Source organism: Lacerta agilis, chromosome 17 (assembly GCF_009819535.1).
Source record: "Lacerta agilis isolate rLacAgi1 chromosome 17, rLacAgi1.pri, whole genome shotgun sequence".
Taxonomy (NCBI): Eukaryota; Metazoa; Chordata; class Lepidosauria; order Squamata; family Lacertidae; genus Lacerta; species Lacerta agilis.
The window spans coordinates 26,077,542-26,105,465 of NC_046328.1; the positions used below are offsets into that span (position 1 = coordinate 26,077,542).

The following is a 27,924-nucleotide window of genomic DNA, read 5'->3' on the forward strand; positions in this document are numbered from 1 at the left end:
CTGCCCAGCAATACATCCCTTGAGGATAAAAATGGGACAGAGAAGCCCCCTTAAAAAGCAGGGGAGCCATGGACACCCCTCACCCTTTGAACAAAAGGGGGGCTTCAGGAGCAGAGATGGGTTGTAAAACCAAGGTGTGGATCCCCCTTACAATAAATAGCAGAGCATGGCAGGAAGGGGGGGGGAGAAGGGGCAATGGGCTGAATTGCCTGGCACAGCTCCTAAGGGGCAGGTTCTAAAATGGGGAGAGGGGGAACCTAGACAGAAAAACAATCTCCTCCTTTGACCTCCTTCCCCCTACAAGAAAAGGTGATTGTACATTTGGAGCCGGATGAAAAAAGTGGGGTGGGAGACCCATTGATCTTGAGCTGCCCCATTGAAGTTGCTGATGGCACACGAGGGGGGGGGTTCCTTCACTCCCGAGGCTCGTCAGGGGCGGGGATCTTTTGGCGGTTGGGCTCAACACCCCAGATTTCACGGGCGTACTGGGCGATGGTGCGGTCGCTGGAGAACTTTCCGGAACAAGCAATGTTCCTGATCACCATCTTGGTCCACTCCTTGGTGTTCTGAGGATGGAGATCAAAGCAGCGAATCATGAGAGGGAAGAAGGGAGCCTCTGCCAATGTGTTCCCAAGCCACTGGAGAGGACCAGCTCTAGGGGCCAGAGGTTCCGCTATGAGGATTTCCTTTTAAAGTTGGGATTCGCATTGTTATGAGTTTGTGGGTGCTAGACACCCTAAAGTCCTGGGTCTAATAGGTGTTAGAATTTAATCATCTCTGCCGCCTGGCCTCCCTCCTCCCATTCATCTGCTTCATCTTCTGCCTCTGATTCTGGACTTCTCTCTGCCACTGACTCTCCCAGCTCACTAAGCCCTGTCGCCTCTTTGCAGTCTTCTCCCTCTGACCTCTCCTTGCCATCACACCACCACTCCCAGGGCTCTGAACCTTCTTCCCTTGGGGGTTCCCCCCACCATTCCTCTTGTGTCCAACCAGTGCATGACACTCCCTCCCTCCACTGAGAGCCAGTTTGAAAGACAACGCCAGTGTTTTAGGGTAGGGTTTTTGGACTGGAGTTAGGAGCTGTGCAAGGGAGATACTAAGCAGGAGGCTGGAGTGAGAGTCAGAGAGCAACGGTTGAGGTCTGCTCAAGACTGCTTGGCTCCCCTGTCATTCAACATGTCTGGCATTGACACCTGATCTATGAAACACGCATGCACACGGCAACGGTCCTTTTGCACCAACGCCGTCCCCATCCCACCACCATTGGGCATGTGGGGGGGCACTGCCTCACCTTATAAAGAGCATTGACCTTATCTTGACATTTGATGTAGGACTCGTAATCGGCAAAGACTTTGAACCTACAGGGAGGGAGAGAAGCATAACAAGACAATTCAAAGCAGTTATGATCGATTACACATTTATTCAAAATCCAGTTAAAACTCTTTCATTTAATTAATCTGACATAATTGATGGGCTTGATCCAGTGGTACCAGCTTTTCAAAGTCCGATAGTCATTTACACCTCCAGTGCTGTCCCTGCCGCCCTCTTGCCTCTGAGCACGCTTGCGCGCACACACACACATACACAGTCTCACACACAGAGCCGTCTCATCCATTGGGGCTGGTGGCGCGGCGCGCCAGGGCGCAATGGCCTGGAGGGCGCCTCCGCCCTCCAGCCCCGCTGGCAGCGCCTGCCGGCAGCGCCCTCTGACTCCCGGCAAGGGAGCTGGCCGGCCACGCCACGCCCTCTGGCTGCCCAGCAGAGCACAGGAGCTCTGCGCGCCCTTCCAGCGCTTCCGGGACGGGAGGCAAGGGCAGCCGGCTCGCGCTCCCGCGCGCAGCCGGATGGCGCGGCGCAGCCGGGCAGCTCGCGCCCCGCGCGCAGCCGGCCGCCCGCCCGATGCAGCGCGAGCTGCCCAGCCGCGCCGCGCCGTCCAGCTGCGCGTGGAGCGCGAGCTGCCCGGCTGCGCGCGGGAGCGCGAGCCGGCCGCCCTCGCCTCCCATCCCGGAAGCGCTGGAAGGGCGCGCAGAGCCCCACGCCGCTCCAGCGCCACGCCCCTCATCCCCCGCTCGCCCACCCCCCTCCCAAGGGGCGGCAAGCGCGGGACGGAGGCGGCGGAGAGGCGGCATGGCGGGGGCGCCGGAGGGATAGCCGCGTCAGGGCGGCAGATCCCCTTAAGACGGCTCTGCTCACACACAGTAACACACACACACACACACACACACACAGTCTCTCTCTCTCTCTCTCTCTCTCTCTCCACACACAGTGTTAAACACACACAGCCACTAGGGTAACAGGAGCAGCCACAAAATGACCCCCCACACACACACACAGAATCCAAAGTACATCCTGCAAGCTGACAATCTGCACCCAGCAAATCCCAGCAAAGCCTGTGGAATCATAGAACTGTAGAATTGCAAGGGCTCATGAGGGTCACTTATCTCCGATGCGATGCAGGACTCTTTTGCCCATGGTGGGGCTCGAACCCACGACCCTGAGATCAATACTCTAAGGATCTACCAACTGAGCTATCCCAGGAGTTAAAACTACAGGAAAGTGTAAGCCATGAACAGTTTCCACACCCATGGAGGGCCAGTGCAGGGAGAGATGAAACATCAGGTCAGGAACGGGATTTGGAGGGGATTGCTCTTTCCCACCTCCCTCAGCCAGCCAGTGCCACTTTAGGCTGCCACCTGCTGGGCAAATAGTGGCCCTAACAGAAGACCTAGAGGAGATGGCAGTTTTTCACTTTTTTAATTACCGGTAGTTGTAGGTGCATGGGGGGATGACGGACAGACGGACTGTTATTGGAGATCAGAGAATAGAGGGAGAGGAAGCTTCTCTCTTCCCAGCCATGCCAGGGACAAAACTTCACCCCTACCCAACATGAGCTTAGAAAAAAAAAGGTTTCATAGCCACTTTTTGGGCGGGGGGAGGATAATCTTTGTCCCAATAAGGATCCCCCTCCCCTCCCCACGTGCCACAACCCATGCCTGCAATTAAAACGAAAGGTGAAAAGTTTTCCCCAAAAGGCACAGTGGAATTGAACAAAAAGAGGATTAAGCAAATCCACTGGCTTCTGTATGCCAGTTGGGCATCACAAGTGAGGAAAGGGGGCTGTGGCACTCGGGTTCTGCTTGGGGGCTTCTGTTGGGGGGGCATCTGCTGGGTTACTAGGCAAAACAGGATGCTGGACTAGATGGGCAAAAAACACACACTTTGGTTCTAAGCATTAAGCCCAGGAGTGAGCAGCCTCTTGCTATTCCACACACACACCTCTGCCCCCCCCAAAAAAAGTTACAGGTAATGGCAGGTGTGGGGCAGGCAGAGACACAGCCAGATTGGCTACATGACCCTGTGGGCAACTCTTAGCCCACAGCCAGTCCCTGCAGGAAGCCAGCTGGCTGGCAGGACTTCAAAAGGAGCATCCAGGACTCCTGGCAACCCCTCACACACCACCACTGCTTTGAAGTCTGACCTCATTGCTACATCAGGTGGGTGGTCCTCCCAGGATAGCTCAGTTGGTAGAGCATGAGACTCTTAATCTCAGGGTCATGGATTCGAGACTCTTAATCTCAGGGTCATGGGTTCGAGTCCCACGTTGGGCAAAAGTATTCCTGTATTGCAGCGGGTCGGACTCGATGACCCTCGTGGTCCCTTCCAACTTTACAAGTCCACACCTGTTGAATCTGGCCCATGAAGGGGCAGGGGAGATTGAGATCTTGCCCACCCCTGAGTGAGCATCGGGAGTGTTTGGTCCTGAAGCTTCCCTCTCTCAAAAGATGGGAAAGGATGCCTCGTGATCAGTGCCCAGGCCAGATTCGTTTCGTTTGTTTGTGGGGCGGACAGGGCGAGGCACACCTTGAGCAGCAGAGGCACCACAAAAAGAGACAAAATGGAATAATTTGGCATCGCTGAGGCCTCCAGAGGCAAGCAAGGCAGCAGCACTCCCCTCCCCCCCCCAATGCCCAGCCGTCTCACCTGTCATGATACATGAGCATGTTGACAATGTCCTTAAAGAGGTCCGGCTGCTTGGGAGAAAAGAAGCCACTGCTCAGCTGGTCAATAACTTGCTTCAGCTCAGGGATGCGGTCATAGTAGTCCTTGGCACAGTAGCTGCAGGGCAGGGGGTGAGGAGAAAGGGCACAATTTAATTCAGAGCGTGTGTAGTATCCACACCCTCCCAGGCCCTCCGTATGTTCTTAGGTCAGGATAATGATTTCAGTGGTGGCTGTGGCACCTCTAGCACCAGTGGCAGTCTAACCCTGAAGACCGCTCACTAAGGAACAGCGGCAGGAGAGGCCTACTGTGCTCATCTTCTACATAGCCTTCCCAGGAGCAACTAGGGGTCACTGTGGGAAAGAGGGGAGCTGGACTAAGATGGGTCTGAAACTATATAGGCATTTAAATCTGTAACAACAGGGCTGGCCTTTGCCTCCTTGCCCTCATGGTACGGCCCCTTTGAGCACTTCGAAATCGCAGCAAAGGCCAGAAGGCCGTGCAGAAGAAGCCCAGGAGCAAAGGAAGGTTGACAAGGCCCGGAATGAGCAACCCCTGACTGGCACACTCACCCCTTCCTATCCAGCTCGTCCACGTCCTCCACCCGCATGCCGAAAATGAAGAAGTTCTCCTCGCCAGCCTCCTCGGCCATCTCCACGTTGGCACCATCCATGGTGCCAATTGTCAGTGCCCCGTTCAGCATGAACTTCATGTTCCCGGTGCCAGAGGCCTCTGTGCCCGCTGTGGAGATCTGTTCCGAGAGGTCGGTGGCAGGGACCACTGCAGGGGAAGCAGGAGGGGGGGCTCAGTGGGGAGCCCTGGTGTTGTCATGAAGGGACAGGAGGAGCCCACCCAAGGGATGGGCAGATCTTTCTCCTTTCCAGCCTATGTCAATCACAGACGGGCTCATTTATAAGAACTCCATCCCGCTATGTTTGCACATCCCATCTGCAAATTTTCTGTGTGTGTGTGGTGGTTATTTTCAATCCACATTATTTTTTAGAAAATCAATGCAGATTTTAATCTGTTTTGTTACTTCAACTTTCTGAAACTTTTAAAGACTTTTTAAAAAAATTTCTTAATGATAATTTCCATCTTTTTCATCGAAACCACTTTGAGGATTGTTTTAAAAAACCATCAAGCAGTGTACAATTTTTTTACGAAATAAAAAATTTGTACTCAAATATATTATCACAAAACATATTGAATTTTTTTTTTATCTTGATGAATGCATTTCTAAAATATGCATTGCGATGTGTCGGTGAGCATTTCAGGCAGAAGCCTTCATTGCAAATTTAAAAGCATAATGACATCTCGACCCCCAGGTGAGCCCAGGAGGGGTGAAGCTGGTCAGCTGACAGAATCCCGCAAGCCCACCCTGGCCCCTGAGTTACCTTTTTCAGCCAGCGAGACACGGTAGTTCTCTAAGAAGATGACCCTGAGTCGATCTCCGATGACGGGGTCGTGATTGACAATGTCCCCGATGGATGTGATGAGCTTGATGATCATCTTGGCCATGTGGTAGCCGGGGGCAGCCTATGGCGAAGGGAAGATTTAAGATGACCGTAACAGGTGGGAGAAACGGGCCAAAATTTCTTGTTGCCATCCATCCTGTCTTGAGAGACAATGGAGTGCGCCTCCGCGGGTGAACAAACTGCTGCCTTATCAGCGCCAAAGGGACCTCCCTGGGGCGCAAGCCTGGGCAGGGTGTATGGAGGTCCTGACCTGGGCTGCCTAGACGACAAGACTCGTTGGTGTGGTCAAAGGAAGGCAGAGAAAGACGTTTGGCACCGGCTTGGCTGCAGGAGTTGCAGGAAGGGGGCATACAAGGCGCCAACTAACCCTTTCCTTCCTATCTGCCCCACCCCTCTCCAGACCTGCCACCCTCACTCACACAACAATCCCCCCCAGAACTTGCCACCCCCACCCTGCACCGCTCATGGCTCTCACTTTGCCTCCAATCATGACTGTCCGTGGCACAAAATGTTTGTTTGGCTCCCTCTTGATCCCTGCAAGAAGGAGAAAAAGCTGAAACAAGCAACGACCTTCTGGGACCTCCTGCCCCAGATTCAGGGAGCTGCAATGCCCCCACCCCACCCCTGCAATGCCCCCACACCAGATTCCACCAGGTTGCCCAAACTCTCCCTCTAATGCTTGGCAGCAGAAAGGAGGTAAAGGAGGCCCTCTCTGGCGCTGCCCCATCCCAGCTTTGGGGAAGGAGAGGCTTAGGGCCACAGAAGGGGGAGAGGAGAAACCAGCCTTCCCATAACCCCCATTAATTAACATGACAGCATTAATTAACTTCCCAGGCACAAAGTGCTGGTGGAAGCCTTCCTAGCCAGTTCGCCTGAACCCACTGGCTGTAGCCAGTGTTGGAGGACAGTATCAGTGTGTATGTGTTTGTGTGTGCTTCCCAGACAATGCTGAGCCAACTTCTGCACATGAAATTGTGCAGGCATCAAAATGTATTGGGCAAGCACTCATCAGCCCCCGCTTCAGCTAATTCTTTCCACATTTTTAAAACAATGAAACACTGCACATTATTAAAATAAGGTAAAGGACCCCTGGACATTTAAGTCCAGTCAAAGGCGATTATGGGGTTGCAGCACTCATCTCGCTTTTCAGGCCAAGGGAGTTGGCGTATGTCCACAGACAGCTTTCTGGGTCATGGGGCTAGCATGACTAAACCACTCCTGGCGCAACAGAAACACCGTGGTGGAAGCCAGAGTGCACGGAATCGCCGTTTACCTTCCCGTCGCAGCGGTACCTATTTATCTACTTGTGCTGGTATGCTTTCGAACTGCTAGGTTGGCAGGAGCTGGGACAGAGCAACACGAGCTCACCCCATCGTGGGGATTAAAACTGCCAATCTTCTGATCGGCAAGCCCAAGAGGCTCGGTGGTTTAGACCACATTGCCACCCGTGTCCCACTGCACATTATATGCGAGGATGTCATCAACATGATTATTATTTCTTTCGCTGTTGACAAAAAAAAGTTGTCTTAAAACAGCTTACAATGAAATAAAATAGGAAGACATCCAGTCTGGTCCTGAGAGGCAGAATGGGACCCATGGGATTCACCCACCTGCCCACTGCTCCTGCCCAGGGCTTTTTTTTCTTCAGCTGGAACTCACAAGAACTCAGATCTGTCATCTCTCAGGTGGGCGCCATTGCCATTACAGCTGTACCTTGGTTCTCGAACGCCTTGGTACTTGGACATTTTGGCTCCCGAACACCACAAACCCAGAAGTGAATGTTCCGATTTGCGAACGTTTTTGGGAAGCCAAACGTCCAACGTGGCTTCCGATTGAGTGCAGGAAGCTCCTGCAGCCAATCAGAAGCCACACCTTGGTTTTCAAACAGTTCCAGGAGTCGAACGGACTCCCAGAACGGATTAAGTTCGACAACCAAGGTACAACTGTATAAGAGAACAAGTGAGGCTTTCATGGTGAGTTCAGGCACCTCTTTTTCTAGAAAAATAGCACTGCTCCTGCCTCTCCTTCTCTCTACAGCACACACACGCCCCCCTTCTCAGCCCTTCCAGGAGAGGAGGGGGCTGGTGACCACTCAACTCAGCCCCCTCCCTGGTGGCTGGAATCAAAGTGGAGCCGCCAGTTCCCAACCCTAATCCCAACCAGTCCCAAAATGTGGAAATTAAGAGTTTGTTGGTGGGTGTCCCAACAAAATTAAGAGTTTGTGGGTGGGTGTCCCCACTTTCCCCAGGGGAGGGGGACATCAAGGGGGTCAGAATAGGCAAAGTCCCCTACTCACGGTTGTAGAGAGTGATGACGTGGAGGCAGTTGAGCAGCTGCCTCTTGTACTCGTGAATCCTCTTCACCTGGATATCGAAGAGTGAGTTGGGGTTGATCTTCACTTTGTACTCCTTCTCCAGGTAGGCAGCAAACTTCAGCTTGTTCTCCTGATGTGGGAGGGAAGGCAGAGGGGTGTGAGTTTTCCCAGACCATCCCCCCAAACACAACTGTGGATGCAAGAGAAACCCCACAGGGCCCAAATCGTTTCATCCTGTTGTAAAATCAGTTGATTTAACAAAAGGGATATTGCTGCTTACTGGAGCGAGACTTTTGATTCCAGATTCTCAAACTGCATTACATCCCCCCAACCCCTATCCAATGACTCTCTTCTGCCATAGCGGGGGGCACATTATGAGGGGCACCAAATACAGAACAGAACAGGACGGGGCCCGGAAGTGTCTGGACCAGGACATCTCATTTTCTTAATCAAAAGAGCACAGCGGCCATTTGGGTTGACATGATCTTATGTGATTTTGCGGGGCAATTCCCCCCCTCCCCAAAAAAAATCGCTTTTTTCCAGGCCCACAATTCTGTGCACTGCCTCCAAATGTGCATTTGTGGGCAGTGTGTGTGGAAAAAAGTACTTTTGGGGGCCGGGGGGGGGGAGGGCAGTGCGAAATCACGCAACCAAAACAGCCGCCATTGTCTTGCAATAGAAAAGAGAGAGAGAGAGAATATGAATCAGCAAAATGGAAATACGTGACGAACTACGTCCTGTATTGAATCAATACAGGGCACAGCATTTTACATTGACATACAGGACAATCCTATATTATACAGGACAGGTGGCAACCCTGTTGTAACCTGGAATGGATATATAATCTCACCTTTGCTTTATTCTGTATGCTTATGCGTTAAGACTGTACCTTGTAAGGAATGCTTCTTACAAAGAGTTTGTGAGTTACAGCTGAGCCAAGCAGAAATATCTAGCTAGGCAGACTGACCGCAGAAGATAAGTTATGTCATGTGTCCTATGTCCCCAAGTGAGTCAGGATGTTAGGACAAGAGGGTTGGATTTCTGGGTTGCTGTCATACGCTCATTGGCTTGATGCTTAATGCAAGATATGAATATGTAACGTTTGAAGGATCTATAAAAACCTTTGGATACCTGTGATTGATGTCCAGTCTTTTGGAGATGACTCCCTGCACCTATTGCTCAGCAATAAAATGCTTACTCTTGATTTCTCCTAAATCCAGTGTTTGTCATTTATTTTAAGAACTAAGGTTCCCGGAACAATATAACACCCTACCCTCACCTCTGAGCATCAGCAGATTCCCACTGAATTCCAGTGAAGGATCTGAAAAGAACAAAGAACCCAACCTCTCCCTTGGCAAAGGAGGCCGTCCGCCAAACAGGCAGGAGGGGGATCTTCTGGGCGCCAGCATGGTGTGAGAGGCTTGTTACAATTTACACACATGTGCTCAGAGAGTGTCAGGGTACTGCTGACCACGGCCCCTTGTGGTGGGTTGCATAACTGCATCTTCTTCCCAGGGAAGGAATCTCCAGAGTGGCTCCACCCACCCCAGTTGCCCATTGGTTCGTCCTGGGCAGGGAGGAGGATAAAAGGACTTCCTTACTTGGCAGTTGAGCCTCCCTTGGGCAACACAGTCTACCTGAGCTCTTGTGTGTGCCTTGAATGCTTGGCCTTTCAGCTCCCAAGTCCCGACCGTTTTTCAAACTACTACCACCAGCCCATCCCTGGCCCATGGACCCCTTATACCTCACCTGTTTGACTTTTGCCACGTCCCGGATGAAGCCTTCATCTTCTACAAAGCTCAGGAGTTTCTTCAGCTGATCCAAGTCGGCAATGTAGTCTTCCCCAATGCGCTGGAGGAGGAAATGGGAAGAGAAAACTCACCACAAGCCCCCCCAGGAAGTGTGGAGTGTGGGGCACGCGCCCTCTGCAACAGCAACCAGGAGAGGCACCCCCTCCTCTCCCCTCTGTGCTTGCCGTTTTCCCTCACCCTTCCTGTCCGAACAGTAAGATTTACGAGTGTCCCGAGGCTTCACACAAGGCCAAGCCTATCCCTGGTTTTCAACGCTTTGATCAGGGAAGGTGTGAAGTAATAATCGAAAGCACCACCAAGCCATATCATGCAGAGGGTCTTTCTGATCTGCCACGTAAGAGCCACAGCCAGCTCATCTCGGGACCAAATGGGATGTGACAGTTAATTGCAGGAGTGCCATGGGAACGTGTTTTGTTTTGGAAACCTGCATACTGTACTGAGAAGAAGCTTCCCTTGAAATGCAAATAGCAGTCTTTGGGGAGGCAGAGAGAGAAAGGGTTAAATTCCACACAGACGCACACACAATTCTTCGAACACAGCAATTAATGGCAGCCCTAGTATGGCCACCTGATCTGCGATTTGGGCTTCCACGTGAGGAGGGGTCCCTTAAGCCAGAAGAAAACTAGCACACAAACTCAAAGGCATGGATGCAAAAATTAATTTGATTCTGTAATGCCAAGTGGAGGGGTAGTTAAGAAGAAATACAATGGCATTTTATATCTAACAGATTTCCAAAAATCAATACTTCCACCTTTACACACACACACACACAGCCATAATCCAACTGTAATTGAGAAAGCTGCATTAAAATGCCATTGAAGAGACTAAACATCCATATTTTTGGAAGTGAATCAAATGTGGGAGCCGACCGGCCCAAAATTCCTAGTTCGTTTTTCAAGTGAAACCTCCAAGACTTTGCATTTGGCCAAATGGGGGAAAACAGCAAAGCCGGCATGGAGGGCCTCGCCCTGCCCATCTTCACCTCAGCAATGATTTCAGCCAGCCCTGGGTTGCACAAGACCAGCCAGCGGCGGGGGGTGATGCCGTTGGTTTTGTTCTGGAATTTGTGAGGCTCAAACTCATAGAAGTCTTTAAACCTGGAGGAGGAGAAAGAGGAGAGTTGCAGTTAGAGGCACTCGTGGAATTGGATGGACCAAAACTCCATCCAAGGAGAGGAGAGGAGAGGAGAGGAGAGGAGAGGAGAGGAGAGGAGAGGAGAGGAGAGGAGAGGAAAGGAAAGGAAAGGAAAGGAAAGGAAAGGAAAGGAAAGGAAAGGAAAGTGGGGGGCGAAGCCTGCCTGTCCTGGGGCAGAGTACCTACACAGTGGCCTTCAGGATCTCGGAGTGGATGCGAGCCACACCATTGACAGCATGGGAGCCCACGATGCAGAGGTGAGCCATGTTGATGCGCTTGACGCTGCCTTCCTCCACCATAGACATGCGGCGCATGCGGTCGAGGTCCCCGGGGAACTTGGCATAGACTCTCTGCGGGGACAGAAGGGCGCCCCAGACAAGACGTTAACACACATTCCCATTTATAGGGCCACCCCCCCCCCCCCGCCCACCATCTCTGCTCCAAGCCCAAAACTTCAAGAACAGAACTGGGGTTTGAATTAGAGCAGGGTTTCCCCAAACTTGGGTCTCCAGCTGTTGCTGGACTACAACTCCCATCATCCCTAGGGAGCATGACCAGTGATCAGGGGTGGTGGGAACTGTAGTGTACAAACAGCCTGAGACCCAAGTTTGGGAAACACCAGTGCTGCTTTTTTTTTCCTTCTTAAAAAATGTTTAGGGGTACTCTCATTTTGACTCAAGAAAATCACCATTTTATAGTTCAGATCGGGGGAAAGAAATACAGTAAATGGACAAAAGTATAAAGATTCACAAAATGTTTAGGGGTATGTGAACCCCTGCGTCCCCCCGGGAAAAAAGCACTAGGAAAGACTGAATTAGAGGAAGTGGAACCAACCCCCCCCCCTCCCCATGGACCACTTTGCTCTTACAATGCTACTGGAGGGACAGATGCAAAAACAGGGGGGATAGGAGTGTGTTCATTCAGCCCCCCCCCCCAGTTTTCTGTTGCCCAACAATTCAGGCGCTGACTAGAAATGTCCTGAGGGGTGCCTTCCTTACCCAGCCCTTGAGCTACTTCCCCAGAGAGAGATGGAGGGCCAGGGCCAGATTAAGACCTTTAGAGGCCCTACGCACCTTAAAGATTTTGGTGCCCCTATATACCTATTTCAAAATATGAACAATAATAACCTGCAAAATATAATTTTTATTTTTCAAATAAAATGAAATGAAACCCACAGTAAGATGGAAAATAATGTTTGTGTACATGCACTTTACTTATATTTGAAAATAATTGGTTTTTTCCCCAATTGCAAAATCTTTGATTAGATCTTCAAAAACAAATCTTACGTCACACATCTGCTTCTATACATAGCAGAGATAAGTCATCATCCGGCCTGCTTTGTTGCAAGAGTTGTTCTGTTGGGATTTTTTTAAGATACTTCAGTAGAGAAAGTGAATGCTCAGATGAGCAAATTTGTGACCGTTCATGTTAAAAATTCGGCAACGGGGAATTTCTGCAGTGCCCTCCTTCCTCGATGCCCTAAGCATGTGCTTATTTTGCTTAATGGTTCATCCAGCCCTGTGGAGGGTGCTGGGAAGGCTCCTGACTCCTCACCCCCCCCTCCACCCCACCCCACCCCACCCCACCCCACGTGGCCTCCCTCCTCTCCCACCTGGGGCTTTTGAACTCACATCGAGGAAGCGCTGGTTGATCTCATAGATGATCTCCAGGTGGCGGGGCAGAAGGGTCTCTAAGAGGTGGACAGGCCAACGCTCCAGAGCCTCTGGCAGGACGGTGTGGTTGGTATAGGCACAAGTTCGCACTGTGACATCCCAAGCCTAGAAGGGACAGAGAAAGAGATAGATAGATAGATAGATAGATAGATAGATAGATAGATAGATAGATAGATAGATAGATAGATATAGATAGACAGATAGATGATGATAGATAGATGATGATAGATAGATAGATAGATAGATAGATAGATAGATAGATAGATAGATAGATAGACGGGCCAGCTCAGGAGGATTCTGCTGCCTGCCTGATTGATTGACGGTCCCTCTGCAGGGTCTTCAAAAGGGACCGGAAAACAGTGATGGAGAAAGCAGATAAGAGAACCCCACCCCACAATGCAGCACCTGGGGTATCCCTGGTGAGGAGGAGCACAACCGTGAAAGGGAGTTCCGGTTAAAAGCTTGTTTCTAACAGGACTGCCTCCTGTTTCCCTGACATGCCCCTGGAACAGGAGGACATGGGCACAGGCCAATATACCCCTTTCAATACCGCTACTACCAACAATGTTTTTTCAGAAAGGCTGTTGGGAAAGGAGCCCAAAGTAAAGCCACCCTCCCACCACACCCCTTTCTGTCCTGCTGGTCCAGGCCTGACCAGGCTTTTGATTTCGTGGGTTCTCTGCCCACATGGAAGGATTGCTGGACCTGAGGCTTTCCCAGGGTTTCATTTCAGCCAGAGCTACCAAGGGGAAGGGGTAAGCAGAGGGACTCTTTGAGCACCCCAGAGAGCCTGTCCCTCACACTGGAGCAGCTGCAAGGAGCCCCCAGGAGCTGTCCTGGGATTATGAGGAAAGAGCCAATGCTCCGGGGGTCCCTCCTATGGGAAACCTGCCTGGCTCCATCTCTGCCTGCCTGCCAGCGAGCCTCACTTGCCGGGCGCAGGGCTCCTTTAGAGAATGTGTGCTGGAGCGAGAGGGTGCTCAAGCCACCCAAGGCCACCAGCTCCCCCCCCCCCCCGGCCTCGCTTCACCCCTGCCTGGGACCCTCACAAGATGAAGATGCTGCTTAAATATTCTTGTCTTCTCTGAATGTTTTTTTTTTTGTAGGGAATGTTCTTTGGCTTTTTAGCAGAAACACTGATGTGTTTGGTTTTTATACTGCTGAAAGGTTTTGAATTTGCATCGTTTGTAGCATTTGCATTTGCATGATTGCATGTGTGTGTGTGTGTGTGTGTGTGTGTGTGTATCTGTATTTGTGTGTATCTGGCAGAGTTTTGGCCTGAAAGGCAGCACATAAATAAACAACAACATTAACATAACATTCCTCTTCCTGCTGTCAGAGTTTCCTTTGGCTGTTGGGTCCCGTTTCATTTAGCACTCGGGTCATACAAATGCATTTTATCATTGTGACTTTTTAAATAGTCATAAGCTGCCTCATGAAAAGGCGGGCTAGGCATTATTTACATCAATAAGCTCCACGGGGAAGGATTTCTGCATCCGTCCACCCTACTCCGGGCACCGACCATTGCTTAGAGTCCAGCAGCTCCTCACCTTGTCCCAGTCCAGTTTCTCAACGTCCACTAAAACCCTCATGAGTTCTGGGATGGCCAGGGAGGGGTGGGTGTCATTGAGCTGAATAGCAACCTGGAGGAGGCAAGAAAAGAGAATCAGGTAGGAAGGTCAGACTGGAGAAATCAAGGCCACCCTTCCCTTGATGCCTTGTTGTTGTTCAGTCGTTCAGTCGTGTCTGACTCTTCGTGACCCCATGGACCAGAGCACGCCAGGCACGCCTATCCTTCACTGCCTCCTGCAGTTTGGTCAATGCTTATGTTGCCTTAATGGTTAATCCAGCCCTGCCCCCACCCCATTGCAGAATCCCCAGGGGAGGGAGGAAGTGTAACTGCTGGTAGCCCCCCATTTCCAGATGAACCTGGCTCTCCCTCTGGCCTCTGCACACCGCTGAGTGAAAACAGGCAGGCGAGGGAGCAAGGGAGGCCAGCTGCCGATCCTTGTCACCGGCTGCCACTTCTGCTGAGCCCAAGGGACAGAGAGGAGCAGCAACAGGCGTGGAGGAGATATTGGCAGGCAACTGACAACAACGCTGGCTGGCCCCAAAAAAACCAGGCCAGCCTGCACTCCAAGCCCCCATCAGAGAAACCAGCCCCGCTACCTTGTCTGGGAAGGCGTCGAAAGAGGTGCGGACGGGATCTCGGCTGCCGAACTTGGAGGACTTGAAGCGGCGGATGATGTCTTGCAGCGTGGCGGCCACGACAAAGTACTCCTGCTTCAGGCGCAGCTCCTTGCCCTCAAAGAACTGCGGGGGAGGGGGGCAAGGGGACCCCAAAGGTCAGCACAAGGAAGGCAGGGGAGGAAGAAAGCGTAACTGCTGGGAGGCCCCCCCCCACATTCCCATAGGCAAAAAATGAGCATTGTGGCAACTTAAGAGCAAAGGCCACATCTGTTTTTAAGACACCACAAGATTACTCCCCTGCCCCACAACCTACTCAGTTGCCATATTTTGAAGAGCAAAAAAGAGGACACATTTGCCGACTTCTACTTCGCTATGATGACTCTCATTTCAAATACTCCTACCGTATGTAGGCTATAGAAGCTGTGATATATTGCTAGTAGCAATGTTCTTAACTTTCAGCAACAACTCAATAATAATAATAATAATAATAATAATAATAATAATACATATTGCTCCCTCGCTTTCCACATGAAAGTACTTGGGCTCATGTTCACATCTTTGTGAACATACGTGTGCACAGAACAATTTATTAAACTGTTTTACTTGTACATATGGACTCTCCTTAAGGGCAGGGGGGTGTTACCTCTTGCCCTCTCAGACTCCTCCTCCAATATCTTGTTGCTGAGCCAGTGTCCTTTTAGTTCAGCCACAAGAGAAGGGATTTATACAGTATGTAGCTAGTTTAAGATGCTGCTCTGTTGTGATTCTCTGCAGCAGCCTAGCTTAGCTGGGTGGCTTAGATCAGAGTCTAAAGCACTAGAAAAAAAATCTTGGGCTACTGTAAACAAACAAACAAACAAAAAACGGACATTTTGCCAAATTTTACAAATTCACCCGGACAGATTATACTCCTGAAAATGAGGACATGTTCGGGGAAAAGGGGACGTGTGGCAACTAAACCTAGAAAAGAGATGTGTCCTGGAAAAGAAGGATGTATGGCAACCCTAGCAGGGGGCTCCCCTTCTGAAATTTGTCCACCGTCTCTCAAGAAATTGACATGTGCTGCCCAGGATCCTATTGGGAGCCAGGAGTCCTGGGTTCTCATCATTCCCACTCTACCAACAGGCAAAACAGCATCAACAGAGGTGGAAAACAGAAAGACCTTTGGAGGTAGGGCTCACAGTGTGAACCGTTTCACAATGCATTTGTTCCGTCTTTCGGCAACGTGATTTCTCACTATAAAGTTTACAACGTGTTTTCCTGAAACGTTTTTTTGATGTGTCTAGATCCAGCCTCAGAGGCAGGAGAGGAGAGGAAGCTGGGCAAGAGGCAGGGCCAGAGCCGGCTGCTGAAGATTCCAGGGAGTCTCCCCCCTTCTTCTGCAACCAGCTCCCTTCCCCCCCCCTCCTCCCAGAACACACAGAGAAACGAAGAGGGCGGAGCGAAGAGAGAGAAGGTGAATAAGTCTCAGATTGCTGGGAGTGGTGGGAAGGTGAGGGGAGGAGGAGACATAGGGAGTGGTGGGAAGGCAGGGCCCTTCGGTCCTTGCAACTGCCTCATTGGGGCAAGACCTACTGGGAAGGGTTGCTGTGATCACTAGGCCTGCGCTGTTTTGGTTCGTTTCAATAAAGAGCTAACTTCACTGACACCAAGTGTTTTTTAAGGCTCACCTGCTCCTGACTCCAGCTCCTGACACCAGGTGGCACAAGAGAAGACTGGCTGGGGGCTCAAGAACAAGAGGGGGGAGCTCTGCTGCCCTGCCTGCTGCCTGGGGAGGTTGCCTCATGCTGTCCAACGGTAGGGCTTGTCTCCTTCTCCCCCTCATCCCACTCACACTGCTGCTCTGTAAATTAACGCATGCAGGGAGGCACCCCACTTTATCCTGGGCTGTCCCAGAGAATACTGGAGACCACAAACTGGGAGCTCCTGGGCTTGGTCCTCCAGCCAGCATAGGTGGGAGAAGAGGGCTCAGAACCCTCCTCAGACCCTTATTTTCTTCTGCTCACTCTCATCGTGTGTGGTATCGGATGCAAATCTAGCCTCTACATTAGTCTCCCCCCCCCCAACTCCCTGAATAGACCTGCACATTTCTGGAACAACTCTCTCACATCAGGAAACTGAAATTACAGAACTTACGTTGTCGTTGGGATACAGGACCCGGGAAATGTTCTCAGCCAGGTTTCTGTCCAGCACTGCCTGGATGTAGCCACCAACATTAACTGGGAGAGAAAGGGAGAGAGCCGATGGATGCAATCTATTCAAACGGGGCAAATGCTATATACAAAGCAGTCAGAAGCTGCCTTGCAGGGGGCTGGACTAGATGACCATCTGTGTCCCTTCCAACTCTATAGTTCTATGGTTATAAGTCAGCCTGTTCATCCTGCCAGCTCAGTGCTGCCTGCTCTGACCAGCAGGGGCTTTCCCAGGCTGACCTGGTGGTAGGAACTGAACCTAGAACCTTCTGCATGCCAAGCAGGTGAGCTCACCAAGAGATGGGAAGCCACCTTAGAGCAGGTCACCCAGCCCAGAGCATGGCGCCAGGGCTGTCTCGGGCAGGAAGAAGGAAGGCCTTTCCGATTACCTGCTGGCACCCGGTTCTTTTCTCTTAAGCGGAGAGATGCCAGCAGAGGCTCTGCATGCCAAGCAGGTGCTCTGCCACGGAGCTATGATGGCCCCTCCTCTAAGTGAGGTGCAAGGAAACCTGTAAGGGTGGCCTGCGCCCACAAATGCTGCAGAGTTCTTGTCAGTAGCCAAACACACACCGAGAGACAGACATACGGAGTGAGAGAGGAAAGCGCTTCCTGTCTAGTAGCCATCGATAGCCTTCTCCTCCGTTAATTTGCCCAATCCTCTTTTAAAGCCATCCAAGCTGGTGGCCGTCGCTGCTTCCTGTGGCAGGGAGTTCCACAGTTTAGCTATGCGCTCCATGGAGGGCTTTCTTTTATCTGCCCTGAATCCAACATTCAGCTTCTTCGGATGTCCAATGTGTTAGGAAGGAAGGAAAAACTTTTCCTCTATCAACTTTCTCCGGACCTGAAACCCAGGAAGCTGCCCCACACTGAGTCAGCCCATCGGGTCCACTTTCTACACTTACAGGCCCTGGCTCTCTAGGGTTTCAGGCAGGGGACATTCCCCGACCCATGTGGAGATGCCAGTGGGGAGCGAACCCGGGGGAACCTTCCACATGCCAAGCAAATGATCTGCCTGCTGAGCCACACGAGGCCACTGCTGCTTGCAATCCACTTACAGTCCTTCAGGTTGAACTCGTTGGGTGCCCGCGCAGACCACAGCCGCATGGTGTTGACGACGTTGTTGCGATAGCCGGGGACGGGGGTGTCATAGGGGAGGGCAAGGACCACCTGCAAGGCAAGGGGGAGAGTTCTGAACTGGCCTTGGGGCTGCCTGCTGAGCACCCACCAGCAGGCAGCAAACCTGATCAGGCTGCCTGGGATGAGGAGGGGCACAGCAGCAAGACCCCCCCACTCCTGCAAGAGACTAGGAGGGCCTAGGAGCAGGTGGGGGACCTAGAGGTAGCACCTCTCCACTCTGGCTCGAAGTGACTAGGAGATCACCCGATCACTCGGCCGCACACTGCCCAGGCTGCTCCGGGCACAGGAATCTGGCCGCTGGTGTGGGCCGTCAGAGCAGCCCTGTAGAGCCCCCTCCCCAGTTGGCTGGTGGTGCTATTTAAAGTGTGGGCAGAGCACCAGCAGGGCTTGGAGGGAAGAAAGAGCAGGCAGGCGAGAGTTTCAGGAAGGGGAGAAAACAAGGAAGTGAGGAAGGAGGCAGAAGGGAAAGGAAGGAGGGAGGGAGGCAGGAAGGCAGGACGATAGAGGAGGAAGTGGAGGAAGAGAGCAGAGCAGACCCGACCCTGATGGCCGTGGAGAAAGTCACTGGCAGAGTACGAAACGCAACAAAAAGCAAACCTATTGAGTTTTTGGTCCATGGTCTCTCCAGGCACCGATTCAGCTCCTTGCCAAGGGCCCAAAAGGAGCCTTGGCTCCCCTAGCTGTGAGCTCAGCACTATTTCTGGCCTCTGCAAGCCACACCAGGGCACATCTGTGCACATCTGAGCATCCCACCCCCCCATATTTGGACCAGGGAGGCAGAATCCTTATGATCATTGTTTATTAAATTTCTATGCCACCCTTCATCCGAAGGTCACAGGACGGTTAAGCCATATAAGAACACAAGAACACAAAGCAAACCCACCCCCCACCTTCCAGTACCCTCCTCTCATTCCTACTGACCTGGGTGTCGACCCATTTCACGCCATCCTGGTCATGCTGGACGCGGCCGTAGAAGTGCACGGGGATCATGTACTCTGGGCGGGCCTTCTCCCAGGGGTTCCCATAGCGCAGCCAGTCGTCAGCCTCCTCCACCTGCCAGCCCCCGCAGATCTTCTGGTTGAAGATCCCGAACTCGTAGCGGATGCCATAGCCATAGGCCGCAAGGCCAAGGGTCGCCATGGAGTCCAGGAAGCAGGCTAGTCGGAGAAGGAAAGGAAAGGGTTAGCAGAGCCAAAGGAGCTTTGGCTGCATTCCTCTTGGTCTTCCACAAGAATGGATGGATTGGCTGAGTTCAAATATATGCCACTTCCCCACAACGGGCTGCTGGGCCTATAGCGGCTAACAGCAAAAAGTGTCCAAATATAAAGCATTGGAAATACCATTACAGGATATGTCAGTAAATTCTAAAATGGCAAAAAAATAATCAATTTGGCAAACACAAGTGAAAAGGAGCAAGCTTGTTTTCTGCTGCTCCGGAGGAGAGGACCCAAATCAGTGGACTCTTGTGACAAGGAAGGAGATCCCGACTAAACATTGGGAAGAACTTTCTGGCAGTAAGAGCTGTTCAACAGTGGAACGGACTCCATCAGGAGCTGGCGGACTCCCCTTCACTGTCAGGGGTTCTTTAACTGCGATTCCTGCCCTTCAGGGATTGGGATAGATGCCTCTCGGGGTCCCTTCCCATTCTATGATTCCATGGGACAGCCGTGTTGGGAGGAGGAGGAGGAGGAGGAGGACCGTCAACACAGGAGCGCGCTCCCAAGATCCTCGGCAGCAAGAGGAAGGCTATGGTCATCCTAGCCCCACCAGGAGTTGCTGCCAGGGAGAGAGAGGTGCTTGCAAAGCAGGGGCTCAGCTACCGAGTGGCAGCCCCTCCTCTGGTGCTCACCTGCCAGGCGCCCGAGCCCTCCGTTACCCAGGCCAGCATCTTCCTCGATCTCCTGCAACTCTTCCATGTCCAGGCCGAGCTGTTGGACAAAAGGAGGGTGCGGAGCGGAGAGGGGGTGGAATTAGCTCAGGTGGGAGTGGGGGGAAGCCCCCAGCCTCAGGAATCTCCCAAGCCTCCTTGGCCCATCACCACCAACCACCTTATCCACACACACACCCCAGGCCCCTTGACAGTCCCCAAACCTGGTAGGTAGCTTCGTCGCAGGCATTCTGCAAGGCCAGGTTGACCATGGTGTTCTGCAAAGTGCGCCCCATGTAGAACTCCAGAGACAGGTAATAGATGCGCTGCAAGAGGAAGAAGATTGAGGAGGAGTTTGGGAGGAGCAAAGGTGGACCTGTGAGCTTGTGTTGTGTTTACGGGAAGAAACTGTGCGTTGCCGTCTCCCACGGAGAGGATTAGATTTGGATTGTTGTTCTTATCACCATTGCGTTGTTCTTATTGAACAAGATGTTGCGCCTTGGTCGCCTTCGACTGTTGTTTCGAAACACAATAGATTTTCTTTAGTTCCATAAATATAAATATGGCATTCAGAACGATACTTTTAACTCTTTTTGAAACCTAAACTAGAACTTAGTACCAGAAACAGGTGACGGGTGGAAAGGAATATTCATAGGGGGGGGAATAGATATATAATTGCACATATATAATAATTCCATAATAGTTTACATCATCCCCAGTAACATATCCGGGTGACCATTTTCTTGTATCTTATTTCACCAAGACATAAGAAACATGCCCCACTTTTCCAGGGGGGGCTGCTGCGAACCAAAGCCTAAACCATCATTGGTCAATTTACTGTGCCTCATTTGTGGCAGCGAGACTTTGCCAAGCAGGGGGGAAGAAGCAAATTCCTTGAGGGTATGAGTGGTCAAGACTGGAGGCAGGATCCTGTTCCCCACTTGCTGAGGGGCCCCGGGGATCTGCAGAAGAGCCCCACTGCTTTGGGGCACTTGAGATATGCCGCTGGCATGAAATAAACACTGATGGAACTCCCTGGTGTACCAGCAGAAATGCTACATCGGTGCAGCTGGTCCACCTGCCAGTGGAGAAAGCAAGTCAAGGATCGGGTGCAGGGGGCAAGCACGGGCACAATCACTTATCTTTAAAATGCTTTGTTATTGGCATAACGATGCGCCCTCTTCTTCGGCGGATATGGCCCATTTGTTTTATAGCTCATCAATACCAGATTGACTGTATCATTCCACAAATGTCGGCTCAGAAATAAAGACTCAGTGTGATCAACACAGCTAATCCTCCCAGGTAAGTATGTCTAGAACTGCAGCCTTATTTCACAATTTGCATTTCTGTTTCATGATTTGAAATTTGTAATACATAACGCCTGCCTGTGCCACTGGCTGAGAGCAGCAGCTGTGAGCCACACAACCCCTATTAAACTGCCTTATACCAAATCAGGCTATTGGCTGATCCAACTAAAAAAGAAAAAAGTAGGCTCCAGTCCTCGAGGTTTTGGATAAAAGGCTGGTTTACATAGGGACACAGTGAGTCATGCCATTGACCCATATAACCTGCAGGTGTTATTGGACTACAGCTCCCATCAGAGGCGGATTTAGGGCAGTGTGACCAGTTCCGCCGCACTGGACACTGAGCCGGGGGGGGGGGGCTGCAGCTATAGCATAGTGAATTGAGCAGACCGGAAGGTGATAGGTGGGAGGCACCAAATTTTGGTGCTGCGGGAATTTGAAAGACCAAAGTCTGCCGCTGCTTCCATCACCCCTGGCCATTGGCTGTGCTGCTTTCAGGGGCTGATGGGAGGTACCACATTGCTTACCTCTGGTCTACACAAACTTGCAGCAGATCTCCAGCCTTACAAAAAGAAGTCTTTTCCAGCCCTACCCAGGAGCTGAACCCAGCACCTTCTGTGTGCCAGTGGTCCCTCCCTGGAGCACAGGAAGCTGCCTTGTATCAGATCAGGCAGCTTGTCCACCTCGGCCACCAGGGGTGACACACAGACATCTTATCCACTCTCCCCTGGAGATGCCAGGGATCAAGCTTGGCCCTTTCTGCAGGGGCTACAGGTCCCTCTCTTGACATTTCCCCTCTATTCTACCAGGAACTTAGGCGGTAGCTGTGTGGCCACATCTGCATTGCAAAAAGAGAGACAAAGGCAACATCTCTTTTTGGATGTTATAGGCGCTAATTTAGAAATATTATAAGTTACATAGAAAAGTAATGCACCTCACCGATGACAGACCAGCCAGCCTATGTGCCTGCTCGGTATGCTCTCTATATTGCATTCAGTGCTATGTTAATAATAATAATAATAATAATAATAATAATAATAATAATGTGCTGGAACTCCCATGAACACCCCACTTATCATGGCAATGGCACCCACCTGAGAGGTGCCAGAACTGAGTTCTGGCTGGAAAAAAAAGCCCTGATTGCATTTCTATCCCACTATTTTTCAGAAGGAGCTCAAGGTGACATACATGGTTCTTCGTCTCCTCATTTAACCCTCACAACAACAACAACCCTGTAAGGTAGGTTAGACTGAGAAGCAGTGACCGAGCTCAAGGTCACTCCCCACAGAGCTTCAGGCCGAGGGCCTTCTCAGTAGTGGCGCCCGCCCTGTGGAACGCCCTTCCACCAGATGTCAAAGAAATAAACAATTAACTGTACCAGACTTTCAGAAGACATCTGAAGACAGCCCTGTTTAGGGAAGCTTTTAATATTTGATGGATTACTGTATTTTAATATTTTGTTGGAAGCTGCCCAGAGTGGCTGGGGAAACCCAGCCAGATGGGCAGGGTATTATTATTATTATTATTATTATTATTATTATTATTATTATTACTTCTCATGGCTGAGTGGGGAATTGATCCTTGGTCCTCCCAGGTCCCAATCAGACATTCTAACCACTAGGCCACACTGGCTTCAAGGCCTCCACCCACCCTCTGCTCTCCCTTCTTGCAGTTCTTTTATATTTAAACAGAACTTGGAAGAGGACTGTCCTCTGTGAGGTAGGACACTCGGCCACATGGTACCTGGGGGGTCAACCATTCATGGCTAGGTTCAGCCCACATGCAGGGGAACAACAGGGGTGGACTGGGAAAGGGTGTTATAAGGATGAAGATGATGTAAGGAAAGCTCTCTGAAGTTTTAGAAAACGCCACATCAATATATTCTCTTTATGTAGTATTGTGTCAGCATTGTTGGAGGGACTTCAGTTTGGCAAGCAGATCCCACCTCCTGATAAGCCTGTTCTCTTTCAGGGCACATTTTCTTTGGGGGGGGGGGCGAAATAGTTTTAGTTTGCTTTTCATTGGCTGGCTGACACAGGTCAGCGGCAGAGAAGCAGGCAATACTAGTAAATGTGAGTTTATTTGCAAAGCTATCCTAATCTTGATTCCTGGATATTTTGGGAACTGGATAGAGTTACTCAGGCTGCAGCCCTAGGCACATGCGCTAGCACGTAAGCCCAGGCTGAGGACTGAATGTAGGAGGACTTTGCTGGTGCTGCCAGGGGAGAAACAGGCACTCTGTACATGCCCAGAGGCACCCTGCTTTCCTACTCCTACACATATTCTGCCGCTCCACTTAAAGTGCTCATTGCAGATCATTTCCCCCACACTAAATGTGTGACCAGAAACATTTCTGAACAGCAGGATTCCCAGTGTGGTCAATGCCTGGGACAGGACATCCTGCCACCAGCCCAACTCTTGGCATTCTCCAGCTGAGTGCTTTCAAAATACCCATCCCCTCAAGAGGAAGCTCCATCTAAGGGAACTTGGTTGTTTGCCCAGGCTTACTACCACGTCTTACTAACCATTAGCAGCACTAATTTATTTATTTATACATGTGATCTACAGCCTACCGCTCCTCCAAGGAGTTCAGCCCTGCTTGAATGCACACGTATACCGCAGATACTATTAGCTAGCTTGATTTCTCTGGGTATGGACCCTTACATAATCAAAAGGGCACCAACCGTCCAAAGTATCTGCAGGGTTGGGGAAATGCAAAGTTTGCAGAAGTACAGAAAACATTTATTGGAGACCCCACTCTGCAAAAACAAAAACAAAGAAACAAACATAACCACAGCCAAATTAAGAACTGTGCATGATATAATCAGAATGCTATTGGAGGGAGGGCGGACCCAGAGGAAGGAAAGAGAACGTGCTGGAAGATGGCAGAGCTGATCGGCTGGAACCCTGAAGTGCAGCACATGCCACACTGCAACATTTTGTTGCAGGCTCCCTACTACTACTACTACTACTACTACTACTGATAATAATAATAATAATTTATATTCTGCCTTTTCTCCATTGAGCTTAAGGCAGTTTTCAGGGTTCTCCCTCAATTTATCTTCACAACAACCCTATAAGGGAGATTAGGCTAAAAGAGAGACTAAGGTTGCCCAGTGGGCAGAGTGACTGAGTAGAGGTTTGGAGCAAAATCTCTCCTGTCCTCTGACCACTACGGTCCTCAACTTAAAGTAAGAATCAGTGTAAATTTACTGCAGCAACAGCAGCAGCAGCAGCAGCAGCAGCAGCAGCAGCAGCAGCAGCAGCATCGTGGCTCCGTGAGAATGACTTCTCACTGCTTGGCAGATGAGACCCAGCCTCCTCCACAGAGCTGGAATGAGCAGAGCCAGAATCCAGGGCCGGTCACCTGATGAGGTCTGGGTGGGATCGAGCCCCCTTGGCATTTCTCACTCCAGATGAATCCATGTCCTCAGAAATGACTGCGGCACTCTGAGCATTCTCAGAGCCACTCCTATTGTTTGTTGTTTCGTACATCTCTAATTCTTAAACCCCTCTCTGTAAATGGGGTGGGGAGCACAATCTGGGTTTCTTCGGAGAGCTAGCAGGTGTGAACCAAAGAGTGGGGATTGCAGGGAAAGAGCAGGTTTTGGCTAAACATCAAGGGAACTTTCCTAATGGGAAGAGCTCTCGGTCAGTGGGGCAGCCTTGCCTCAGGGGGTCGTGAGTGCTCCCTCTCCCTTCCTCGCCTTTGCTACAGCTACTTAAGCAGAATCTGGGCAACCAGCCACCAGGGATGCCAAAGTCCAGCTTGCACCCTGCGATGAGGTGGGGGTTGGGCTGGATGACCTCCCAGACCCCCCTTCAGACTCTGAACATTCTTTGATTTTACGTTCTGGGACTCAGCCACAGATGCTGGGAATGGGCAGCAGGCAAGGAGACATCACAAAGGAAAGGGACCTGCGGCCAGGTACCCATCCAGAACCAGAACACAAGGCCCACCACTGCTGCTGCTGCTGCTGCTGTTCCTCCACCAGCCGGCTGACCTTTCGAAGCTCCGCAAGCCGAGACCGGCCCATCTTCGGTCTGCTGCTGCCAGCTGTATCTGGTGTCCTTCCTCGGGAGCCCTGGTGCTGCTGACACAGGCCTATCCCGAAATTAAATGGCAAAAGTTCACAGCAAATGTCAGGCTGGGCTAAATTTAAAAAGGAGGGGAAGGAGCTGCCTCCCTTGGCCAGGCCCATCCCTTTGTGATGCAGAGAGAGGGAGGCAGATACCTGGAGACCCCACCCCAACCCTCCCGGGGCCCCTGGAAGGCTGAAATTGGGGTGGGTGGGGCAGATCTCCTGGATGTTCAAATGCACCTGGGTGTTCGGAATGAAAGTTAGTGGAAGGAGGGGGGGCTGTTTTACCTGGTCTTTGAACCTGAAGCCAGGTCGGCTTAGTGATCAGAGCCGTCTCACCTATAGGGGCTAGTGGCGCGGCGCGCCAGGGCGCCAGGCCCCCCAGGGGCGCCCCCGCGAGCCTGCCGGCATACCGGGCGCCCCCCTCCCCAACCCGCCCCCGCCCCCACGGGCGGGCTGGCGGCCGGGCGCTCATGCGCCGGCAGCACAGCCTCTGCCGCCCATGCCACTCCCAGGCGGGCTGCGAGCTGGCCGCCCTCGCATCCCGTCCCGGGAGCACTGGAAGGGCGCGCAGAGCCCCGCGCTGCTCCAGCGCCACGCCCCCTTATCCCCCGCTCGCCCGCCACCAGGGAGAAGGCTGAAGGCAGGAGGAGGCGATCGGTGGCGGCGAGCCGGGCGTGCAGTGAGCAGCCCTCCCTCCCTCTGTCCGCCCCTCTGCGGCTGGTGTGCGCTTGGGAGGCAGGCGTGATCCCCGGCGGCCGCCCCTTCTCTCAGCGCCGCAATTGGTCATCGGGGCGCTTCTCCAGCCTACTCCAGCGCAAGACCTGAGTAGGGCGTGGGGCAGCCGGGAAGGAGCCTGAGGGGTCCTGGGCTAGGCACGACGATCCCCAGCAGCCACCGCTCCTTTGAGCGCTTCTCCAGCCTGCCGCTGCGCAGGACTGGAGTAGGGCGCGGGGCGGCGGGAAGGAACCCAAGGGGTCCCGAGTGGGGCACGATCCCTGGCGACTGCTGCTCCTCTGAACGCTTCTCCAGCCTGCCGCTGCGCAGGACTGGAGTAGGGCGCGGGGCGGCGGGAAGGAACCCAAGGGGTCCCGAGTGGGGCACGATCCCTGGCGACTGCTGCTCCTCTGAACGCTTCTCCAGCCTGCCGCTGCGCAGGACTGGAGTAGGGCGCGGGGCGGGGGAAGGAACACGAGGGGTCCCGAGCGGGCGCTGTTTGCCAAAGGATGGGGGGGGGGCGTGGGGGCGCCGGAGAGATCCCTGCACCATGGCGCAGGATAGGCTTAAGACGGCCCTGTTAGTGATCCACACAGAACATAAACTATGGAACTCCCCGCTGCAGGAGGCAGTGACGTCCACCCACATGGATGACTTTAACAGAGGAGTAGACATATTACTTTAGTGGGGGGCTGTTGATGGCTGCTAGCCATGATGGCGGAAGGCACCAATGCTTCTGAATACCACTAGGTGGAAACTGTGTGTGTGTGTGTGTGTGGTTTGTATTCCTTTCCCTCACCTGCCACCTGAGGACTTTCTGCCTGCAAAGCTCAAGCGAAGGGCTGGAGCCTTGGGGTGGAACACCTGCTTGGCATGCAGAAGTTCTCCCCCTAACAGACCCCCAAGCATAAGGGGTTTTGCCCTCCAAGTTTCAGGTGGGTGTCTTAGGGCTTTTTGACCCTTCATCCTGACCCGTGGATGGGAGCAGGTGGCGAGGAAGCGTCTTAAGCAGCTATTAATACCCCCGAACGAAGACTGGCTTGGACACCCCGCCTCCCCTGTCGCCCCGCCCTCCGGAGGGGCAGCTTCCACACCCGGAGCCACTGGGAGCGAGAGGCCGGAGCTTGCTGGAACCCAGACATGCAAAGGGCATTGGAGGGGGGTGGGTCCGGAATAAGATACCGGGAGGAGCGCGGTGGGTGGGGTGGGGGGAGGCTGAACCAGTTTGAAGAAGGCGATGGAGTGTGAAAGGTCAGGCAGGAGGCAGACGCTCCACAGACAGTACTTGAAGGAGCACCCCCCCCAAAAAAGTATCCCCCCCAACCCTTCCTCCCAGGTCACCGTCTATTCTCATTGAAGGAACGGAGTAAACTCCTTGCTCCCTCCCACAACCGACTTTGGGGGGGGGGGAACCCTGAGCGGACACCCACACCCCTCCACCGGCCGAGGTAGGGGCGCCAACTTAAATAAAAATAAGGGGGGGGAGTAAGCACCGCCCCGTATATTGATCACATGACGGGGCTCACCGATACTACCCATCAACTTGTGGGGGGACTCAATTTTTTTCGGAGGGGGGTGAAATAACTTCGGCCCGTAGGAGTTGACTCCTATGGGCGCAGGGTCCCACCCTCGGCTGGGGGCCACGAGCCCCTCCCTCTCCTCCGGACCTCTCCCCCCTCCCGCGTTCCTTTGATCTCCTCCTCCTCCTCCCCAGACGGGCTCTCCCACCTTGGGGTCCTTCTCGTAGTAGTACTGCTGGGTGCGGATCCATCGCCCGACGAGGTGGTCGCGGACGGTGTGGGCGAGGGCGAAGTAGTAGTCGCGCGGGGTGGCCACGTTGCGGTCCTTGACGAGGGTGAAGTGTAGGTGCCGGTTGAAGTTCTTCTTCAGGTCCGTCACGTTCTCCACGCCCGCCAAGCCCCGCACGCTGATCTGCTTGCGCTTCTCGTGGTCGGACAGTGGCCGAGACATCTTGGCGGCACGGAGAGTTGCGCGGAGCGGGCGGCTAGGTAGATGGCAGGAGAAGGAC

General features: G+C 52.4%; 1 protein-coding gene across 1 annotated transcript; it reads right to left on the minus strand.

The window, feature by feature from the left end:
• On the minus strand, positions 1-27,866 carry PYGM (glycogen phosphorylase, muscle associated). The gene is made up of 19 exons (XM_033174478.1): positions 27,624-27,866; positions 20,017-20,118; positions 19,775-19,853; positions 18,847-19,082; positions 17,844-17,955; positions 16,733-16,815; positions 14,576-14,719; positions 13,957-14,049; positions 12,365-12,511; positions 10,920-11,083; positions 10,582-10,696; positions 9,538-9,639; positions 7,771-7,918; positions 5,950-6,008; positions 5,394-5,535; positions 4,572-4,779; positions 3,982-4,116; positions 1,292-1,358; positions 1-566 (listed from the first exon to the last, which is right to left on the minus strand). The coding sequence occupies exons 1-19, from the start codon at positions 27,864-27,866 to the stop codon at positions 414-416; spliced, it is 2,532 nt and encodes an 843-aa protein (XP_033030369.1). The 3' UTR covers positions 1-413.
• Between the last annotated feature and the right edge of the window lie 58 nt (positions 27,867-27,924).

Coding starts and splice junctions, on each gene's coding strand:
- PYGM (XM_033174478.1), bottom strand. CDS start 27,866: ATGTCTCGGCCACTGTCCGACCACGAGAAGCGCAAGCAGATCAGCGTG. Junction 19,854..20,016: donor GCGACGAAGCTACCTACCAG/GTTTGGGGACTG, acceptor TTTGTCCAACAG/CTCGGCCTGGACATGGAAGA. Junction 9,640..10,581: donor TGGCTGAAATCATTGCTGAG/GTGAAGATGGGC, acceptor TTCCTCCTCCAG/CGCATTGGGGAAGACTACAT.